The 19,483-nt window shown below is 69.3% G+C and overlaps 1 protein-coding gene across 1 annotated transcript in view; it reads left to right on the forward strand.

The window, feature by feature from the left end:
• The first annotated feature begins 272 nt into the window (after positions 1-272).
• Positions 273-19,483, forward strand: part of LOC133754434 (AP-3 complex subunit delta-1) — a 20,227-nt gene continuing 1,016 nt past the window's right edge. The window contains exons 1-12 of the mRNA XM_062184937.1: positions 273-425; positions 6,768-6,863; positions 7,200-7,280; positions 7,948-8,028; positions 10,024-10,131; positions 10,651-10,780; positions 14,349-14,488; positions 14,568-14,641; positions 15,763-15,812; positions 17,666-17,715; positions 18,308-18,356; positions 18,951-19,096. Of these exons, the coding sequence (XP_062040921.1) occupies positions 330-425; positions 6,768-6,863; positions 7,200-7,280; positions 7,948-8,028; positions 10,024-10,131; positions 10,651-10,780; positions 14,349-14,488; positions 14,568-14,641; positions 15,763-15,812; positions 17,666-17,715; positions 18,308-18,356; positions 18,951-19,096 (1,101 nt within the window). The 5' untranslated portion in view covers positions 273-329. The remainder of the gene's footprint in view (positions 426-6,767; positions 6,864-7,199; positions 7,281-7,947; positions 8,029-10,023; positions 10,132-10,650; positions 10,781-14,348; positions 14,489-14,567; positions 14,642-15,762; positions 15,813-17,665; positions 17,716-18,307; positions 18,357-18,950; positions 19,097-19,483) is intronic.

The following is a 19,483-nucleotide window of genomic DNA, read 5'->3' on the forward strand; positions in this document are numbered from 1 at the left end:
GCGTTGCCCCGGAGGTACGGGGGCGTGGCCGTCGGGGAGGCGGGGCTTCCGGGGGTGGGCAGCTGGAGACCGGGCGCCGTCGTCAGCTGACCGGGCCGCCATCTTGTCCGCCATTTGCCAGCTGCCGGGAGCGGGAGCGGGGCTCCTGCTTGGCGGGTCGCTGCCGCCGCCGCTGTCCCCGGGCCCCGCCGCCACCCTGGCCTGGGAGTCCGCCCCGGCGCGGCGGCCGGCAGCGCAGCGCTCCGCGGGCGGTAGGCGCGGCCTCCTGGCCCCCGCTCGGCGGCGCCCGGCCGCGGGCCTCCCGGGGCCAGAGCCCGAGGGCCGCCGCGATGGCCCTCAAGATGGTCAAGGGCAGCATCGACCGCATGTTTGACAAGAACCTGCAAGACCTGGTCCGCGGCATCCGCAACCACAAGGAGGACGAGGTGAGCCGGCCCCCCGCGCGCCCCCGCCCGCCCGGCCTCAGTTTACCGCCGCATCCGGGGACGTGCGGGGCCTCGGCTCGGCGGCTGGGGCGACCGCAGCGCAGGGCCCCCGGGCTGGGGGGCCGGCTGGGAGCGGGAGCCCGATTCCGGGGCGCGGCCGCGGGTTCCCGAAGTGGGCCTCGTCCCTCCCTGCCCCCAGCGCGTGACCCGGATCGGGGAGGAGCGGCCGGCGCCTCGGAGCAGGTGCAGGCGCCCCGCCCGGCAGGGCCCTCGGACGGCCGCTCGCCCGCACCTGGGCCGGGGTCCCTCTCCGCCCGCCCTCTGCAGGGCCCCTCGGACAGCCGCTCGCCCGCACCTGGGCCGGGGCCCCTCCCCGCCCGCCCCCTGCAGGGCCCCTCGGACGGCCGCTCGCCCGCACCTGGGCCGGGGCCCTCGGACAGCCGCTCGCCCGCACCTGGGCCGGGGTCCCTCCCCGCCCGCCCTGCAGGGCCCTCGGACAGCCGCTCGCCCGCACCTGGGCCGGGGCCCTCGGACAGCCGCTCGCCCGCACCTGGGCCGGGGTCCCTCCCCGCCCGCCCTGCAGGGCCCTCGGACAGCCGCTCGCCCGCACCTGGGCCGGGGTCCCTCCCCGCCCGCCCTGCAGGGCCCTCGGACAGCCGCTCGCCCGCACCTGGGCCGGGGTCCCTCCCCGCCCGCCCTGCAGGGCCCTCGGACAGCCGCTCGCCCGCACCTGGGCCGGCCGGGGTCCCTCCCCGCCCGCCCCCTGCAGGGCCCTCGGACAGCCGCTCGCCCGCACCTGGGCCGGGCCGCGGTCCCTCCCCGCCCGCCCCCTGCGCTCTGGCTCCGCGGTTCCCCTGCGCAGCTGGGCTGAGGGGCGGGGGCCGGGGTGTGGTCTGGTTCTGCTGGGACCCCCGGACCGGCGCGCGGCTCTGGCCCGCAGGGGTGTCCCTGTGCTCCGGGACCGCGGGCTGTGCCTCTCCGCTGGTTCAGTCCCCAGCGCTGGAGCCCGGGGCTGCAGCTGCTCGCGGGGCAGGGCGGGGTGGGGCGCCGGCCCCCAGGCTCTGCCGGCTCGGGAAGTCCCTCCTCCTGCCCAGTCTCTTCCCGCTCCGGGGATTTCACGGAGTTTGTGGAAGAGGAGGGAGAAGATGAAGTTGATTTTGGTGCAGGAGTTTTTGAATTCCAGGCGGTTTTTAACATGCGTGTTCCCCCGATGTTGTAAAGACCCCTGTGTGTGGGGGGGGGGAGGGCAGCCCCCACCTGTGTGTGTGTGTATGGGGGGAGGGCAGTCCCCACCTGTGTGTGTGTGGGGGGAGGGCAGTCCCCACCTGTGTGTGTATGGGGGGAGGGCGGTCCCCACCTGTGTGTGTGGGGGGGAGGGCAGTCCCCACCTGTGTGTTCTGTGTGTGTCTGTGTCTCTGTGTGTGTGTCTGTGTGTGTCTTTGTTTATGTGTATGTGTGTGTGTGTATGGGGGGAGGGGTCCCCTGCAGTTTTCGGCCACGCCCCCTCTCACAGGCGATGCGGTTACTGCAGGTCCAGGTTCTGTCTCTTTAAAGACCTGTTTATTTATCTGAAGGAGTTGCAGAGGGAGGCTGGTCTTCCATCGTCTGCTCACTCCCCAGATGGTGGCAGGGTCAGGGCTGGGCCAGGCGGAGCCGGGAGCGTCCCCAGGTCTGCTGCGTGATGGCAGGGCTGCGAACACTCGGGCCGTCTTCCTGCTCTCCCAGGCCATTTAGCAGGAGCTGGATGGGGAGCGGAGCAGCCAGGACTTGAACCGGCGCCCACGTGGGGTGCCGGCGTCGTCGTGGCTTTACCCGCCGTGCCAGGATGCCCGTGCCCCGGGTGTGGAGGCCGCGTCTGCTGGCATGTAGGGCCTGCTGCTCCCTGGGCGCTTCTCTGGTTCGTTCCCCGAAGGGCTGGGGCTGCTCCAGGCTGGAGCCAGGGTCGCCCGCGTGGTGGGGGCAGCCTGGGCCACGTGTCTTCTCGTCCCAGGTGTGTCTAGCAGAAAGCGGGGTTGGAGGCTGAGCAGGCGGGAGCGGCACCTTGCTGGGGCGCGGGGTCACGAGGGGCGGTTCCCTGGGCCGGTGCTGTCCGCTGTTCAGGGTTGGGACCTCCTCCTCCAGCCCCCGGCTTCCGGCCGCCGCCTCCTTTCTGTGGTCTCCCTCCGGGGGGGTGCGGGTGCACCTCGCCCCACTCTGCAAGGACACTGAGATAGGAGGGGCCCAGGGTCAGCGCCAGACGCTGGGGGAGGCGGGGCCCACGACCCCCGGAGCCCGGTGAGGCCAGGTGGGACTCTCCCAGACTGTGAGAGTCCGCACTGGGCATTGTGACAGCCCGCATCTCCTGCTGCCACGCCCTGTGCCACAGCCTCTGACCCGCACCCCCTCCTGTCCCCCACTCCCCCTGCCCTGGTCCTCTGGCTGTCCTGGGGAACCCGCACCCCCTCCTGTCCCCCACTCCCCCTGCCCTGGTCCTCTGGCTGTCCTGGGGAACCCGCACCCCCACCTGTCCCCCACTGCCCCGCCCTGGTCCTCTGGCTGTCCTGGGGAACCCGCACCCCCACCTGTCCCCCACTGCCCCGCCCTGGTCCTCTGGCTGTCCTGGGGAACCCGCACCCCCACCTGTCCCCCACTGCCCCGCCCTGGTCCTCAGGCTGTCCTGGGGAACCCGCACCCCCACCTGTCCTGGGGAACCCGCACCCCTCCTGTCCCCCACTGCCCCCATCCTGGTCCTTTGGCTGTCCTGGGGAACCCACACCCCCTCCTGTCCCCCACTGCCCCACCCTGGTCCTCTCGCTGTCCTGGGGAACCCGCTTCCCCCACCTGTCCTGGGGAACCCGCACACCTCCTGCCCCCCACTGCCCCACCCTGTCCTCTCGCTGTCCTGGGGAACCCACACTCCCACCTGTCCCCCACTGCCCCACCCTGGTCCTCTCGCTGTCCTGGGGAACCCGCACCCCCTCCTGTCCCCCACTGCCCCCTCCCTGGTCCTCTGGCTGTCCTGGGGAACCCACACCCCCACCTGTCCCCCACTGCCCCACCCTGGTCCTCTGGCTGTCCTGGGGAACCCGCACCCCCTCCTGTCCCCCACTGCCCCACCCTGGTCCTCTCGCTGTCCTGGGGAACCCGCACCCCCTCCTGTCCCCCACTGCTCCCTCCCTGGTCCTCTCGCTGTCCTAGGGAACTCGCACCCCCTCCTGTCCCCCACTGCCCCCTCCCTGGTCCTCTGGCTGTCCTGGGGAACCCGCACCCCCTCCTGTCCCCCACTGCCCTCACCCTGGTCCTCTCGCTGTCCTGGGGAACCCGCACCCCCTCCTGTCCCCCACTGCCCCACCCTGGTCCTCTGGCTGTCCTGGGGAACCCGCACCCCCTCCTGTCCCCCACTGCTCCCTCCCTGGTCCTCTCGCTGTCCTAGGGAACCCGCACCCCCTCCTGTCCCCCACTGCCCCCTCCCTGGTCCTCTGGCTGTCCTGGGGAACCCGCACCCCCTCCTGTCCCCCACTGCCCCCACCCTGGTCCTCTCGCTGTCCTGGGGAACCCACACCCCCACCTGTCCCCCACTGCCCCCACCCTGGTCCTCTGGCTGTCCTGGGGAACCCGCACCCCCGCCTGTCCCCCACTGCCCCCACCCTGGTCCTCTCGCTGTCCTGGGGAACCCGCACCCCCTCCTGTCCCCCACTGCCCCACCCTGGTCCTCTCGCTGTCCTGGGGAACCCGCACCCCCTCCTGTCCCCCACTGCCCCCACCCTGGTCCTCTCGCTGTCCTGGGAGCCCCGTGGCTGCCCTGCTGGGGAACCTGCACTGTGGGGGCCGCTGCCTGCCCAGGTCACCGGTTCTCCAGGAAGTCTCCCCAGTCCCCATGAGCGCCCTGGGCCCCGGGACCTTCCGTGCCCGTGGCCTTTCTGCCTCATCTCCTGTGTGACCTCCTCGCGCCGCAGCCGCGTCCTGGAAGAGGGGCGCAGGGCCGGGCACGGGGCCGCTGGCCGCCCCCACGAAGCCCGTGGCAGGGCGGTCCTGCCCCGCTCCTTGTCTGCAGCCCAGATCCTGGCTTCGGGACCTGTCTGTCCAGTGTCCCAGCGTACGCTGTGCCCAGGCCCCCCCCCCCCGCCCCCCGCACACCTGCTGGCCGAGTCCCCACTCCTGCTGTCTCTGTGCACGGGGCCTCCTGGCCGCAGTTCCCCCGGCTCCACCCTGGACACCCCTGCGGTCCCGGTCGGCGGCTGTCTCGCCCTGCAGTGACTCGGGCTCGGCAGGTCGTGTCGGGGTCTGACGTCTGTGCACCTCAGGCGCGGCCCTCACGTGTGGTGGTGGGGGGCCTGGGGGGTGCCGTCGGGAGAGCCCTGGAGCCGGAGCTGAGCAGGCGCGCTTGTTCCTGTTCCTTCCACCCGGAATCCGTGGCAGGGTAGACAGACTTTGGGAACTTTCCTGAGCTGACGTCTGAGCGTCGTGGAAACAAGCAGGGCCTGTTGGTCTTGCCCCCTAGGGGTCCCCAGAGACCTGAGGGCTGCCCCTCAGACCGGGGGTGGGTGCTGGCTCTCAGGCCTGCCAGCAGCTGGGCGGCCCGGCTCCGGGAGGCGGTGACCTGGACGGGCCGGGGCTCACTCTGCGCTGGGCAGCGGCTCCTGCCTGGCCTGTGACAGTGCCGGGCTGAGGTGGCTGGGGGGGGGGGGTCCTGGGTGGCTTTTTCTTGAGTGTAGGTTGTTTCCAGCCTCTGGTCGTGCGTAACTGGGGGTGGTTTGCTGGGCATAGCTGGGACGTTGCGGCACCTGGATCCGTCGGGTTTCTCAGGAGTGGTGCCTGGAGGGGGTGTTTATGGGGCCTCTGACTGGTCTGGGCTGAGGGTGCCGTGCCACGCCCTGTGGTGGGCGGGAGGCGGGAGGCTGGGGAGCTCGCGGGGCGTGCGACGTTCCGGGGACATCCAGAGATCTGGGCACGCGGGCTCCCTGCCGCTCTCCCTCCTGCTCTCCCTCTCGCTCTCTGGGGTCTGTCCCTCACCATAGCCGCTGTGCTCGGTGCACTCCGCCTCGTGGCTGCTGGGGGCAGGGGGCGGGCCAGTGGAGACAGCCCCGGCGAGCGGGACCGCCTGCTCCCCGGAACCTCCTGCAGCCACAGCGCGTGTGGGAGGCTCTGTCCGAGGAGCCGCTCTCCGTGCTGGCCCTGGGCGGTCCCGAGCTGCGGGCAGCGCGCCCCGTCGTGGGCGTCCGTCAGCTGCGGACGGCTGGCGTCCTCAGGAACGGCTGCTGTTGGCACGTGGGGCTGCCACGTGGGGCCGGGGGTCAGGACCCCCCTCGTCCCACCCGGCCTCCTGGGAGGGAGCAGGCAGCGACTCCAGGGCTTGGGCTCCTGGCTTCAGCCCGGCCCAGCCCCGCTGGTGAGGGCATCTGGGGAGTGAAGCAGTGGGGGGAAGCTCTCTCTCTCTGCACTTGCAGTAAATAAAAGTAAACTTTAAACAGCCTATGGAAAACAGTTAAAATAGGGGACTATTTCTTTCTTTTTTTTTTTTTTTTTAATTTTTTTTGACAGGCAGAGTGGACAGTAGAGGGAGACAGAGAGAAAGGTCTTCCTTTGCCGTTGGTTCACCCTCCAATGGCTGCCGCGGTAGGCGCACTGCGGCTGGCGCACCGCGGCTGGCGCACCGCGCTGATCCGATGGCAGGAGCCAGGTGCTTCTCCTGGTCTCCCATGGGGTGCAGGGCCCAAGCACTTGGGCCATCCTCCACTGCACTCCCCGACCACAGCAGAGAGCTGGCCCGGAAGAGGGGCAACTGGGACAGGATCAGTGCCCCGACCGGGACTAGAACCCGGTGTGCCGGCGCCGCAAGGCGGAGGATTAGCCTGTTAAGCCACGGCACCGGCCGGGACTATTTATTTCTTATGATTTATTGACTTTGGGGCCGGTGCTGTGGCGTGGTGGTAAAGCCGCCACCTGCGCCCGCGGCATTGGCTTCCTGTGTGGGCGCCGCTGAGTCCCGGCTGCTCGGCTTCCCACCCAGGTCCCCGCTGATGCGCCTGGGAGAGCCCCTGCATCTGTGTGGGAGTCCCTGACGAAGCTCCTGGCTCCGCCTGGCCGGGTCTTGGCTATTGTGGCCGTCTAGCAACTGAATACCTCTCTCTGCCTCTCCCTCTGTAACTCTGTGTCAAATAAATGAACCTAAAAAAATAATCTATGGATTGGAAAGGCACAGTTACAGAGACGGGGAGGGGGGGAGAGGGAGGGCTTCAATTCACTAGTTCAACCCCCAAATGGCTGCAACAGCACAGTTCATACTCAGGTCTCAGAGCGCGGTGGTCCTGACTGCCTTCTGGAACGTTCTGTAGACCCCGGCATTTTGCCCCTCTCCTTTAGGCGAAGTACATCTCGCAGTGCATTGACGAGATCAAGCAGGAGCTGAAGCAGGACAGCATCGCCGTGAAGGCCAACGCCGTCTGCAAGCTGACCTACGTGAGTCCTGCGCCCCCCTCCGCTGGGCACTGCTCGCCCCCTCTGCCTGTTTGCTCGGCGGGACGGAGGCGGAGGCCTTGTCCAGGAGTTGTGGCTGTTGGGAAGTGCCGGTCACTGACGCGCAGGGGCAGGGGGACTTCAGCCAGGCCAGGTTTGGCGGCAGGCCTTGGCCCTCTCACGGGGTGTCCGTGTCACTCACATGGGTGGAGGTCCAAGGGCGGAGGCGTGGTAGATGAAGTCCAGCCCGTGTGCCGGGAAGGAGTTCCGTGGTGGAGGTGAGCCCCTGGTCTCAGCCTTGCCAGTGAAGACGCCGTCCCCCTCCCCACCCCGTCACAGTTACAGATGCTGGGATACGATATCAGCTGGGCCGCCTTCAACATCATCGAAGTGATGAGCGCCTCCAAGTTCACGTTCAAGGTGAGCCCTGAGGCCCCGCATGGGCCGCGAGCGCAGGGCCTGGGGTGGGGCCGCGTGGCCCTCCCAGCCCTGTCCTCTCCACCGGTCCTCACGTGGGCAGTTCCCATCCAGCGTGAGTTTCTTGTTTTATAAAAAGCAATCACGGCTGAGGAAGGTTAGGGGTGTGGGGGTCAGGGAGCAGCGGGCGGGGCCTCTGTCGCCCGGAGGACAGCTCCACTGGCCGGGGTGAGTTCGTCCCACGGGTGCTGTCATTGAATGTCCTCACGCCTAAGTGTTTGCTAATGGAAACTCGAGTTACAAGAAAGCAAAAAGAGAAATCCCGAAAGACCAGAGTAACAAACCGCACGTGGCGCCGCGTCGCGGGTGTCGTCGGCGTCACCACGGCGTTGTGCACTGCCCGGGCGGTGTTTTCTTTTGTGAAGAGATGGGTTGAGCTCCAGCTCCCTCTGCAGGAGGCCCCGCCTGGCAGAGAGTTTGGAGTGTCCCAAAGCTGCCACTTGCCCCTTGCAGACCGAGACCGGAGACGCGGCCCCTGGTGGGGCTGCAGGATGTTGGTGATGGGTTGGATGTGGGCACAAGCCTTAGAAGACCGGCTCCCAGCCCTGCGGGCAGCGGCTTCCTGGGCCCCGGGCGGAGTTGCCCCTGACCGCTCTGTCTTCCCCCGCAGCGCATCGGCTACCTCGCGGCTTCCCAGTGCTTCCACGAAGGCACCGACGTCATCATGCTGACGACCAATCAGATCCGGAAGGTAGGCGGCCCTCCCCCACTGCGGCCCTCCCCCGCCACAGCCCTCGGCCGCAGGGCCGCATCCAGTGCTGGGGAGCTGCTGGCTCCCGGCGCCAGCAGAGCGCACGCGTCATACCCACGGGACATCCACGCGTGAGCTTTGCTCCTGTGGGTGCGAGGCCAGCGGCGCTGGGTCCCCTCGCCTTCATTTTCCTTAGTGGCACTGCAGGGTGTGCCCAGGGCTGGCCCCGTGGGCGCTGCCCCTTCGAGTCCCGCGGCGTGCGGCGTCGGAGTGGCGCGTGAAGTTGAGGTTCTGAAGCTGTCCAGCTGCGGCGTTGCCCTCGGGCCCCAGTGCTTGGAGCGGTTCTTGTCTCCTGCCGGGTGTTGGAGAAGGCTGTCCGCCTGGCGTGGGCAGCTGGCCCCATTCCAGCTCCAGGCCACCCAGGCTGGCCCAGTGACCTGGGCTTGGGTCCTGGGCCGTGCTGTGGGCGGGCTGTGCGCGGCTGAGGAGGCTGCTGGGAGCCGCGTTGTGGAGCTGCCGGCTGTGGGGCCAGTGCAGCCCGGAGCCCTGGGGCTGTGGGGCAGACTTGGCCAGGAGCGGAGAGGGGACCTGGTGGGAGGCGTCAGGGGACTGGAGTCAGACAGAGGAAGGGAGTGGGTTCTGGGACGGTGGGCAGGCAGGGTGACAGAAAAGGAGAGCTCTGTGTGTCCGGGGCCAGCAGGCTCGGGCTGGGTCTGGGCTCCAGCTGACGGGGTGGGGGGGCTCTCGGGGGAGGCTAGTACACGGTGGGGCTTGGGGCTCTCGTGCTGTGCCCACGTTACCTCCCAGGCCCTCGCCAGACGTAGACACGGCCCCACCTGCCCCTCAGTGTTCGGCCACTCACAGCGGGAATGCATTCCTTGTGGCCCCTGAAGCTGGCAGAGGGCCCGGGAGTGGGCTGGCTGTGGCCCTCTCTCCCCTCTTCACGGGGCAACTTCCCGGGGGCTCCCACAGCTCTGCTTCCGCCCTGCGGTCAGCTTTGCTCCAGTGGACGTCTGACCACTGAGGGGCTGGGGCTGTGCTGAGAGACAGCGCTTCCATCTGCTGGTTCCCTCCCCAGTCCCCCAGTGACCCCAGCTGGCACTGAAGCCACAGGCCAGGAACCCCATCCGGGTCTCTCACGTGGGTGGAAGGGACCCAAGGCCTGGAGTGTCACTGCTGCCTCCCAGGGTGCGTGTTAGTCGGAAGTGGGGTCAGGAGCCGGAGCTGGGGCTTGAACCCAGGGACTGTGATGTGGGACGTGGGTGCGTGCCTGCCCCTGTGTGGGGGTTCTCAAGTTCCCTCCTTGGCCTAGGGGCACAGCGACTCCTACTGTTTTTTATTACCTTTTAAATTTAATTTCTTTAAAGATTTACTTCAGGTATTTGAAGGGTAGAGTTACACAGAGTAGGAGAGACGGAGGTCTTCCACCCGCTGGGTCACTCCCCAGATGGCCGCAATGGCCAGAGCTGGGCTGGTCCGAAGCCAGGAGCCAGGAGCTGCTTCTGGGTCTCCCACGCGGGTGCAGGGGCCCCAGGACCCGAGCCACCTTCTGCTGCTTGGCACCCAGGCCGCAGCTGGGACTCGAACTGGTGCCCATATAGGATGCCAGTGTCACAGGCGGCAGCTTTACCCGCTACGCCACAGCGCCGTCCCGACACAGCGACCTTTACAGCCTGGGTTTTCACGTTCACAGCCATGGCCTAGGTCAGCATTCATCCGGCATCTTGGGGTGCACAGATATGTGACTGAGAAGCCCCTGGGGTTCCCTAAGCCAGCCCCTCGCCCAGACCGTGTTCCTCTGTGTCTGAGGCCCAGAGCTGGGCCAGCCCTCTGCTGGTGAGGAGCACCCAGCCCCCTCCCCACCTGCAGTCGGAGCCCCCTCCCCAGGCCTCTGTCCCAAGGAGGCTGGAAGTCCTTCCTCCCTGTCCAGGGGCAGGTGGGGGCGTGGCGGGGGCGTGGCCTGGGTCTGCTGAGCCGCCGCCCCTCCTCTTCTAGGACCTGAGCAGCCCCAGCCAGCACGACACTGGAGTTGCACTGACGGGTCTCTCCTGTTTTGTTACCCCAGATCTTGCCAGAGACTTGGCAAATGACATCATGACCCTGGTGAGTGTGCGCACCCCCACGTCCCCGGGGAGCCCGGCTGTGAGGGGGCCAGGCCGGGAGGCTTCCTCCTCTGACCGCAGGACCGTGGCCAGGGCCCTGGGGCCGCAGGTTCTCGCCAGGGCCCCCCGCCTGGCAGCCCCTCTCCATGGCCATGTCCACACCTTGTCCTGTGGTCTGGAAGGCGGGCGGCTCTGGCGCTCAGCTTCCGCGTGGGGGCTGGGGCGTCACAGCCTCGGGCGACACCCGTCCTCGGTGGGCTCAGAGGCACTGTGGTGTGGCCGGTGCAGGCCTGCAGCCAGGGTCGCGGTGCCCGGCCAATGGGATGGGCCAGCAGCTGAGGGCCACCCTGGGGGGAGGCAGCCCCAGGAGCTCCAGGCCGATGGCTGCTGGGACCACTAGGCTTTCCCGCCTCCCTGTCTGTCGCACCCCCTCTGGGGGCGATGCTGCCAGGGCCGTGGGGAGGTGGGCAGGGGCGCGGAGAGGGGTGCAGAGCCCCACGCCACGGCCGCCCGCCCGCAGATGTCGCACACGAAGCCCTACATCAGGAAGAAGGCCGTGCTGATCATGTACAAGGTGTTCCTGAAGCACCCCGAGTCGCTGCGCCCCGCCTTCCCCCGGCTGAAGGAGAAGCTGGAGGACCCCGACCCTGGTTTGTGGCTCTGCGTCAGGGCTCGGGGGGCTGTGGGGGCAGCAGCCCCCGGGAACCCCCCACGTCCCCTCCATGCGTGCCGGGGGCGTTCCCGGGTCGTCCCGGCCATGGTGGGGCTCGGCATGGCCTGGGGGGACTGCAAGGCCCAGTGCAGCCATTGGTGAGGATGGGGCAGGGCGGGAGGGGCCGGGAGCTCCGCAGGGGCCGGCTCAGCCGCGCCGTCCACCGCGCCGTCCACCGCGGCTCCCCTCATCCCTGGTGGCTGTTGGAGGTTTGCAGCGAGCTGGTTGTATCTGAGGTTGCTGGACCGCGGGGGTGGGCTTTGCCGAGTGCGCCCCCTAGTGGTAGAGAGACCTAGGCTGGAGGAGAAGGCGCGGGAACCCTAGGCCTGTGGCTTTCCTGGGGTCCAGTGGGGAGGTCCCGCTGTGTGGGGTCACTGCGGCAGGAGTGGGCGGTGTGGAGCAGGCTGCACCTGGCTGTCCCTCCCCTGGGGAGCTGGTGCCAGGAGGGGTGGAGAGCTGGAAACTGAGGCGACTTGGGCGAGGAAGGCGAGGCTGTACCAGCACGGCCAGCAAGGGTCACTGAGCGTCCACTTAGCGTGGGCGGTGTGGCCCTAGCACCACACGGGCAGGGACCGCGGGGACCACGGGCTCCCAGCCAGACTCCCCTGCAGCACGGGGCAGGAGACGGAGCCCAAGGGGCGGGCAAAGCGCGTGATGGCTGGTGCAGGCCTGCCGCTGGGGGAGCGGTGCTCGGTGGTGAGGCTGGGGGAGCGGTGCTCGGTGGTGAGGCTGGGGTAGAGGTGCTCAGTGGTGTGGCTGGGGGAGCGGTGCTCAGTGGTGTGGCTGGGGGAGCGGTGCTCGGTGGTGTGGCTGGGGGAGCGGTGCTCGGTGGTGTGGCTGGGGGAGCGGTGCTCGGTGGTGTGGCTGGGGGAGCGGTGCTCGGTGGTGAGGCTGGGGGAGCGGTGCTCGGTGGTGAGGCTGGGGTAGTGTTGCTCGGTGGTGAGGCTGGGGGAGCGGTGCTCGGTGGTGTGGCTGGGGGAGCGGTGCTCGGTGGTGAGGCTGGGGGAGCGGTGCTCAGTGGTGTGGCTGGGGTAGTGTTGCTCAGTGGTGAGGCTGGGGGAGCGGTGCTCAGTGGTGAGGCTGGGGGAGTGTTGCTCAGTGGTGAGGCTGGGGGAGTGTTGCTCGGTGGTGTGGCCGGGGGAGCGGTGCTCGGTGGTGAGGCTGGGGTAGTGGTGCTCAGTGGTGTGGCCGGGGAAGCGGTGCTCGGTGGTGAGGCTGGGGTAGTGGTGCTCGGTGGTGTGGCTGGGGAAGCGGTGCTCGGTGGTGTGGCTGGGGTAGAGGTGCTCGGTGGTGTGGCTGGGGTAGAGGTGCTCGGTGGTGAGGCTGGGGGAGCGGTGCTCAGTGGTGTGGCCGGGGGAGCGGTGCTCGGTGGTGAGGCTGGGGTAGTGGTGCTTGGTGGTGTGGCTGGGGGAGCGGTGCTCGGTGGTGTGGCTGGGGTAGTGGTGCTCGGTGGTGAGGCTGGGGGAGCGGTGCTCAGTGGTGTGGCTGGGGTAGTGTTGCACAGTGGTGTGGCTAGGGTTAGTGGTGCTCAGTGGTGTGGCTGGGGGAGCAGTGCTCAGTGGTGTGGCCGGGTGTGGCCCCCTGTGTCAGAGCACCTTGGGCTGGCTGCTGTCCCTGTGTGCGTGTGTGACCTGGCGGTTCCTGAACACCCCGGTCCGGCTCCACCAGCCCTGTCCTGGGGCAGAGCGGCCTCGGGTGGAGCTCAAGGTTCAGTGTTGTCCTGGGGTTGTGTGGGGAGCCTGGATCTGGCCAGGGCACGCTGCCGCTTGGCTCCCCAGGGAGAACCCGGGGGCCACCTGCCCTCTGGGACTATGCTGCCCACAAGGCTTAGTGCCTTCCGCTGGTGGTGCTGTCCTTTAGGGAGGGGGTGGGGGAGGGGCAGAGATCTCCCCTCTGCTGTCGCTCCCCCGACGGCTGCAGCGGCCCAGGCTGAGCCAGGCATGGCCGGGAGCTGGGACTCCATTCGAGTTTCCTGTGTGGTGCAGGGGCCAGGTGTCTGGCGTCTGCTGCCTTCCCGAGTACATTAGCGGGGAGCCGGGTTGGCAGTGGAGCAGCCGGGACTGGAACCGGTGCCCCTGTGGGATGCGGGCGCCCAAGGCCCTGCCCACGGCCCCCACTGGTGGTCAGCCTGCCGCCCCGCCCACGGCCCCCCGCTGATGGCCCCCGCTGGTGGTCAGCCTGCCGCCCCGCCCACGGCCCCACTGATGGCCCCCGCTGGTGGTCAGCCCGCCCCGCCCACAGCCCCACTGGTGGTCAGCCCGCCCCGCCCACGGCCCTGCTGGTGGTCAGCCCGCCCCGCCCACGGCCCCCCACTGGTGGTCAGCCTGCCCCGCCCACGGCCCTGCTGGTGGTCAGCCCGCCCCGCCCACGGCCCTGCTGACGCCCCCCGCTGGTGGTCAGCCTGCCCCGCCCACGGCCCCCACTGGTGGTCAGCCTGCCCCACCCACGGCCCCTGCTGACGCCCCCCGCTGGTGGTCAGCCTGCCCCGCCCACGGCCCCCACTGGTGGTCAGCCTGCCCCACCCACGGCCCCTGCTGACGGCCCCCGCTGGTGGTCAGCCTGCCGCCCTGCCCACGGCCCCTGCTGACGGCCCCCGCTGGTGGTCAGCCTGCCCCGCCCACGGCCCCCACTGGTGGTCAGCCCGCCCCGCCCACGGCCCCGCCCACGGCCCCCCACTGGTGGTCAGCCTGCCGCCCTGCCCACGGCCCCTGCTGACGGCCCCCGCTGGTGGTCAGCCTGCCCCGCCCACAGCCCCCACTGGTGGTCAGCCTGCCCCACCCACGGCCCCTGCTGACGGCCCCCGCTGGTGGTCAGCCTGCCGCCCTGCCCACGGCCCCTGCTGACGGCCCCCGCTGGTGGTCAGCTGGCCCCACCCACAGCCCCACTGACGGCCCTTGCTGGTGGTCAGCCGGCCGCCCCGCCCGCAGCCCCGCCCACGGCCCTCGCTGGCGGTGGCCTTTCCTCTCCCTGCCCCTCGTGCGCCTGCCCTGGGGTGGACTTGCGCACGTCTACCCGCTCTGCACCACAGCCCCCGCGTCAGTGCTTGGCGCCCCTGTGAGACGTGTCCCCGCCAGACCCCCCTTCCTGTCCCCGCCCGGCGCTGTTCTCACCCTGGAGCCCCTGTGCCTCGAGCACCCTGGTTCCTCACTGGTGGGTGGTGGCCAGGGACCGAGACCCAGACCCAGGTTTGCTCCTTGAAGCGTGGTTGCTTCCAGGCCTGCTCAGCAAAGCCAGGAGGAGTGTGTGTGTGTGGGGGGGGCAGTTCTCACCACCTGCACACGCGTGTGCACCCAGGTGGCAGGGGTCACATGTGTTGTCTGTGCCCAGCTGTGTTGGATCACGTGTGTGGCTACCTGGGTGTGTCAGGGCTCACACGCGTGTCTGGGATCACCAGCTCCCAGGACTCCAGTCCCTGGACGTCTTTCAGGCTCCCGTGGGTGAGGACGCCCTCCCTTGCTGCTGAGGGCCGCCCCCCCGTTGACGAGGGCGCCCCCTTGTGACCACAGGGGTGCAGTCTGCGGCCGTCAATGTCATCTGCGAGCTGGCCCGGCGCAACCCCAAGAACTACCTGTCCCTGGCCCCGCTGTTCTTCAAGTTGATGACGTCGTCCACCAACAACTGGGTGCTCATCAAGATCATCAAGCTGGCAAGTGCCCGCACCCGCGGCCCGGTGGGCGCAGCCCCGCCGCGCGGCCCCGCTCACCGTGGCTCCTCTCTCCTTGCAGTTCGGCGCTCTGACCCCGCTGGAGCCGAGGCTGGGCAAGAAGCTGATCGAGCCCCTCACCAACCTCATCCACAGGTGAGCGCCCGCGCCGGCTGCCGCACGGGGCAGGTCTCAGAGGGGCCCTTCGTCAGCTCCGAGAAGCCACAGACGCCGGGCGGGGCCGAGGGAGGCGGCAGGGACCATCCCCGAGGGGGACACGCCTTCTCGTCACGCCCAGGGCTCTGAGCTAGGAGCAGCTGCAGCGCTGCAGGGGCAGGTGCACAGGCCACCTCGCTTCCGGACCCCTCCCCCAAGCGGCTGTGGGTGATGGGAGGAGCCAGGAAGGAGCATCTCCCCGCCCCTGCTGCTCAGCGTGAGCTGGGACCCCGGGCCCCACCCAGGTCTCCCGGCGTCTGCTGGGGTCATGGAGTCAGAGCCCTGCTGTCTGGGGGTGGGTGTTTTCGTAGCTGCGGCCGGCGGGCCTGAAGGCTGCGTGGTTCCTGAGACGTCAGGAACGGCTCCCACGGGCCCAGCCCACGGCCGCCTTCTCTCCCTGGCTCCAGTGGTCGGGGCTGAGGTCGCTCCCTGGGAGCATCCGAGTGGAGAGCTTCCTGTGCCTGCCCTGCCCAGGGGCTGTGCTGCTCGCTGTCCAGAGCCCAGCCAGGGAGAGGGTGGCCGGGCCACGCTGTCCGCCGAGTGCGCCAGGCCTTGTCCACCTGTGCCTCAGGTCTTGCCCTAGAGTAGACCCGCGGGGCCGTTGGGTGCTGGGTGCCCTCTGTGGTACTGTACGTCACGGGGTAGGGCAGGGGCTGTGCAGGTGGGGCTGTGTGGTTATTAGAGGTGGGCCGGCTTCCGCCCCAGGGACAGTGCGGGCAGCGGCTGCGGGCTGTGCTGATGTTGGGGAGGTGCAGGACCCTGGACGGGAGCCCGGAGCAGCCACAAGAGGCGGAGGGGCCTGTGTAGGGTGCTCGGCAGGGGCGAGGAGTCGTCGGGACCTTGTGACGCAGGTCCTGGAGTGTGTCCCCCCATCTCGGCCAGGCTGGGTCTGGAGGGTCGGCCGCTGTGGCCCCGCTGACCCGGCCCGCACTGGGCCCCCCCCTTGCGGGCCCTGCTGACCCGGCTCGCACTGGGCGCCCCCTCACGGGCCGTGCTGACCGGGCCCGCACTGGGCCCCTCCCTCGCGGGCTGTGCTGACCGGCCTGCGCTTCTCTCCTCAGCACGTCGGCCATGTCCCTCCTCTATGAATGTGTGAACACTGTGATCGCAGGTGAGTGTAGACGCGGGGTGGGGGCCCGGTGACCCCAAGCGTTGTCCCTGCCGGAGCCGAGGAACAGAGCCAGGTGGCTTGGCCTGCAGCTGGCGTGGCCCTCGGGTCACCTGGAGTGGACCGATGCCCACCAGCCTCGGCGGCTCGTGGCCTTCCCCCGCCGGGTCCCTGGGGAGTGTGAGAGGGTGAGGTCCACCGGCCGCTGGCTCCCGGCATAGCCTCTGAGAGGTGTCGCTGTGACGCAAGCCCCTGGTGCGTGTGTCCACGCCGAGCGCTCCTGCAGGCAGATTCCGTGTGTTCCCGGGGTCCTGCGGGATGACCGGGACGCCCAGTCCTGCCGCGCCCCTGGCCGGATCAGCCGTCGCCCAGTCGGTTCCAGTCCGAATGCGGCCAGGCCACGCATAGCCTCGGGCGGATGTGTTTCTGGTGCCTGGGCCGTGAGAAGGCCCCGCGCCCTGTCGCTCCCGCCTTGCACGTGGGAGAAGCCAAGGCGGTACTCCTGCTCCGGGGTGCGGCTGGCCGTCTCCTGTCTTGCCCTTCCTTCCTTCCTTCCTTCCTTCCTTCCTTCCTTCCTTCCTTCCTTCCTTCCTCTTTCTCTCTCTTTTTCCTTTTCTTTCTTTCTTGTTTGTCGATTTATCTGTTTGAAAGAGCTAGAGAGAGATCTTCTGTCTGCTGGGTCACTCCCCAAAGGGCTGCAATACCGTGGCTGGGCCAGGCTAAAGCCAGGAGCGTCTTCGGGGTCCCCCACGCGGGTGCAGGGCCTGAGGAGTCGGGCCGTCTTCTGCTTTCCCAGCCACAGCAGGGAGCTGGATGGGAGTGGAGCAGCCGGGGTCGGGATGCCGGTGCTGCAGTGCTGGGCTACCCAGTGCGCGTGGCACCAGCCCCCGTGCTGTTTCTTGCACACTGGTTTCCAGAGCTGGCGTTCTCCTGCCTGCCTGGCTGGCCGGGGAGCCCTGGGCTAGGGCACCCGTGTCTCCGACAGCGGTCGCAACTCCTGGGTGCCCGGGGAGGCTGCTAAGTCATTCCCAAGAAGCCGGCCTGGGGCCTGCACCTCAGTGGGGCCCGAGGGGTCTGTGAGCAGCCTTGCACTTCCGGAGTGGGCGGAGGCGTCTGGGACGTGGGCCAGGGTGGGCCTGGGCAGGGTCGAGGTGGCCCTGGGGATGGAGGGGGCGGGGGATGGGCCCAGCTGAGCTGTTCTGGGGCCTGGCACGTGCAGAGCAGTGTGTGGCATGGCCCGGCCTGTGCAGCCTTGGACAGGGAGCCCGAGGCCTCGGGGCTGGGCTGAGCCTGAGCCCCAGCCTGTCGGCGTATGATATGGCTTGGGGCTCTCGGCTCCATGCATGAGGGCTGAGTGCAGTGAGAGATACCAAGGCAGCCGGGGGTGACCGAATTGGGGACCCAGGACCGCCCCAGGTGTGGGAGGACCCTGGGGCTCTGCAGGTGGCCATCTCTGCCACCTGGCTTTGCCAGAGCAGCAGCCAGGGACAAGGAACGGGGGGCCTCGGCGAGATGGGCGGAGGGGCTGCAGCCCTCTGCCCCGCGGCCTGCAGGAGCCCCAGCACCCGGGCTCGCACCTGGGGTCCTGATCCAGTAGAGGGGTTGGCATGAGCCGCGTGTCTGCAGCAGCAGTTTGGTCCCGGGCCCCCGTCGGGTCCGGGCATGCCCCCAGGTGCACGCTCCCTGGTGTGGCATGGGGCAGCCTCGCTGCTGCCTTCTCAGGGCGCAGCCGTGGGCCTGCGGGGCCAGCTGTGCGCTGCTGGAGCTCCCGCGGCGTGTGCCTCCTGGGCGGCGGCCAGGTGCGGGGGACACGGGTGACGGTGGCTCCGTGGGACTGACCGGGCCCTCTGTTTCAGTGCTCATCTCCCTGTCCTCGGGCATGCCCAACCACAGCGCCAGCATCCAGGTACCCCGGCCGGAGCGGGTGGTGCTGGGGCCTGTGGGAGGGCTGGGCGGAACCAGCCGTGCCTCTCTGCCCCTCCAGCGGGCCCCCACCCGGCCCTGTCCCTGCAGGGTTGTGCCCCTGTCTGTGGGGTGAGCACACCGCTGAGCAGTGGCCAGAAGCCCCTGGCCAGCTCTGCACTCTGGAGCCAGCGCTCCTGCTGGGGTCTCTGCTGGCTCCTGGCTCCCCAGTGCCCCCCGGGGCACAGCTCTGGGCCTGACCCTGGGGCCTCCACGTTGGCTTCACTGCCTGTGACCCCTGTCCACCCAAGGACCAGCCCCGGGGCTCCCTGACCGGCCCTCTGCACAGGGCACTGCCGCCGCACCTGCTTCTGCATGTGGCGTGCTGGGGTTTGGGGTGCCCCAGTCTGTCAGGGCCACTCCTCGCCCCCACCTGTCCACTGTGTAGGTTCAGCACGGGGTCCTCTGTCCTCCCCTTCCCCCCGCTGCTCTCCCCTCTGTCTTGCGGGCCGAGGCTGGTCCCCGGCACCTAGGGCAGGGCAGGGGCCCACTCTGGCTGCAGCAGGTGGTGTGTGACCAGGGCTCCCTCTTTGCAGCTCTGTGTTCAGAAGTTGAGGATATTAATAGAAGACTCTGACCAGAACTGTAAGTCCCCCCCCAACCCTGCAGGCTGTGTCACCCTGGAGCCCTGGGGCCCGGCCTCTGCATGGACCGAGGCCGTAGTGCTGCCCCCAGGGCCCCGCTCCCCTCTCCTGGTCTGCACCAGCTTTCCGGTGGTCCCGGAGAGGCCTGCTCTTTCGCAGACCCGCCTGGGGTATAGTGGGGGCGCAGTGTGCACACGGGAGGGGGCTTGGGGCCGCAGGTGCTTCTCCTGGCCGGGGCCCCTCCCTGGCCCGAGTCTTTCCACCCCTGCACGCCGGGTGGCTGGAGGGACACTGGTGATCGCTGTTGGACCCTGACCCTCACCCTGGGAGCAGTGGCCAGGAGGACCTGGGCGAGCAGCAGGGCCTTCCGGGGCTCTGTGCCGTGTTGCTACTCTGTCTTACAGCGGGCACCGCACGGAGCCTTGCTGGAGGCGCGGTGCACAGCCTCTGCCCTGGCTCCGAGGGCCGTGCAGCTGTACCAGCGGGGAGCCATGTCCCCTCGGCACCCCGCCTGTCGGGGCCAGGCAGTGGCCCACCGCTCTGGCACCCTTGTCGCCGTGTCCCGGCTAAACTGCTTCTCCCCACCTCTGCGCAGTGAAGTACCTGGGGCTGCTGGCCATGTCCAAGATCCTGAAGACACACCCCAAGTCCGTGCAGTCCCACAAAGACCTCGTGCTGCAGTGCCTGGACGACAAGGACGAGTCCATCCGCCTGCGCGCCCTGGACCTGCTCTACGGGATGGTGCGCGCCCGCCCGCCCGCCCGCCTGCCCTGACGGGCAAACGTGAGCTCTCGGGGTGCCAGCCCCGCGGAGCACACGCGTGTCACTGTTCTCACGTGCCGCCTCACAGCGGCAGCGAGTGCAGGGGCCTGGCTCCTGCTCAGTGTCTGTCCTAGGGGCCCCTGTGGCCTGGGGGCCGGTGCGGGCGTCGGGGCGCGCCTCCTCCTCCCTGTGCAGTTGCAGGGCCTGGTGGCCGCCTGTGTACCCCGTGTCCGGGAGTCCTCCTGTGGGGATGGGTTCACCGCGTCCCTGGGCGGGCTGGCTGCGCTGTCCACTGCCTGCTGGGTTCCCCGGGCCCTGGCCCCTCACTGCCTGCCAGGTTCCCCAGGCCCTGGCCCTAACTGCCTG

The sequence above is a fragment of the Lepus europaeus genome, unplaced genomic scaffold (genome assembly GCF_033115175.1).
Source record: "Lepus europaeus isolate LE1 unplaced genomic scaffold, mLepTim1.pri SCAFFOLD_105, whole genome shotgun sequence".
In the NCBI taxonomy this organism is placed as follows: Eukaryota; Metazoa; Chordata; class Mammalia; order Lagomorpha; family Leporidae; genus Lepus; species Lepus europaeus.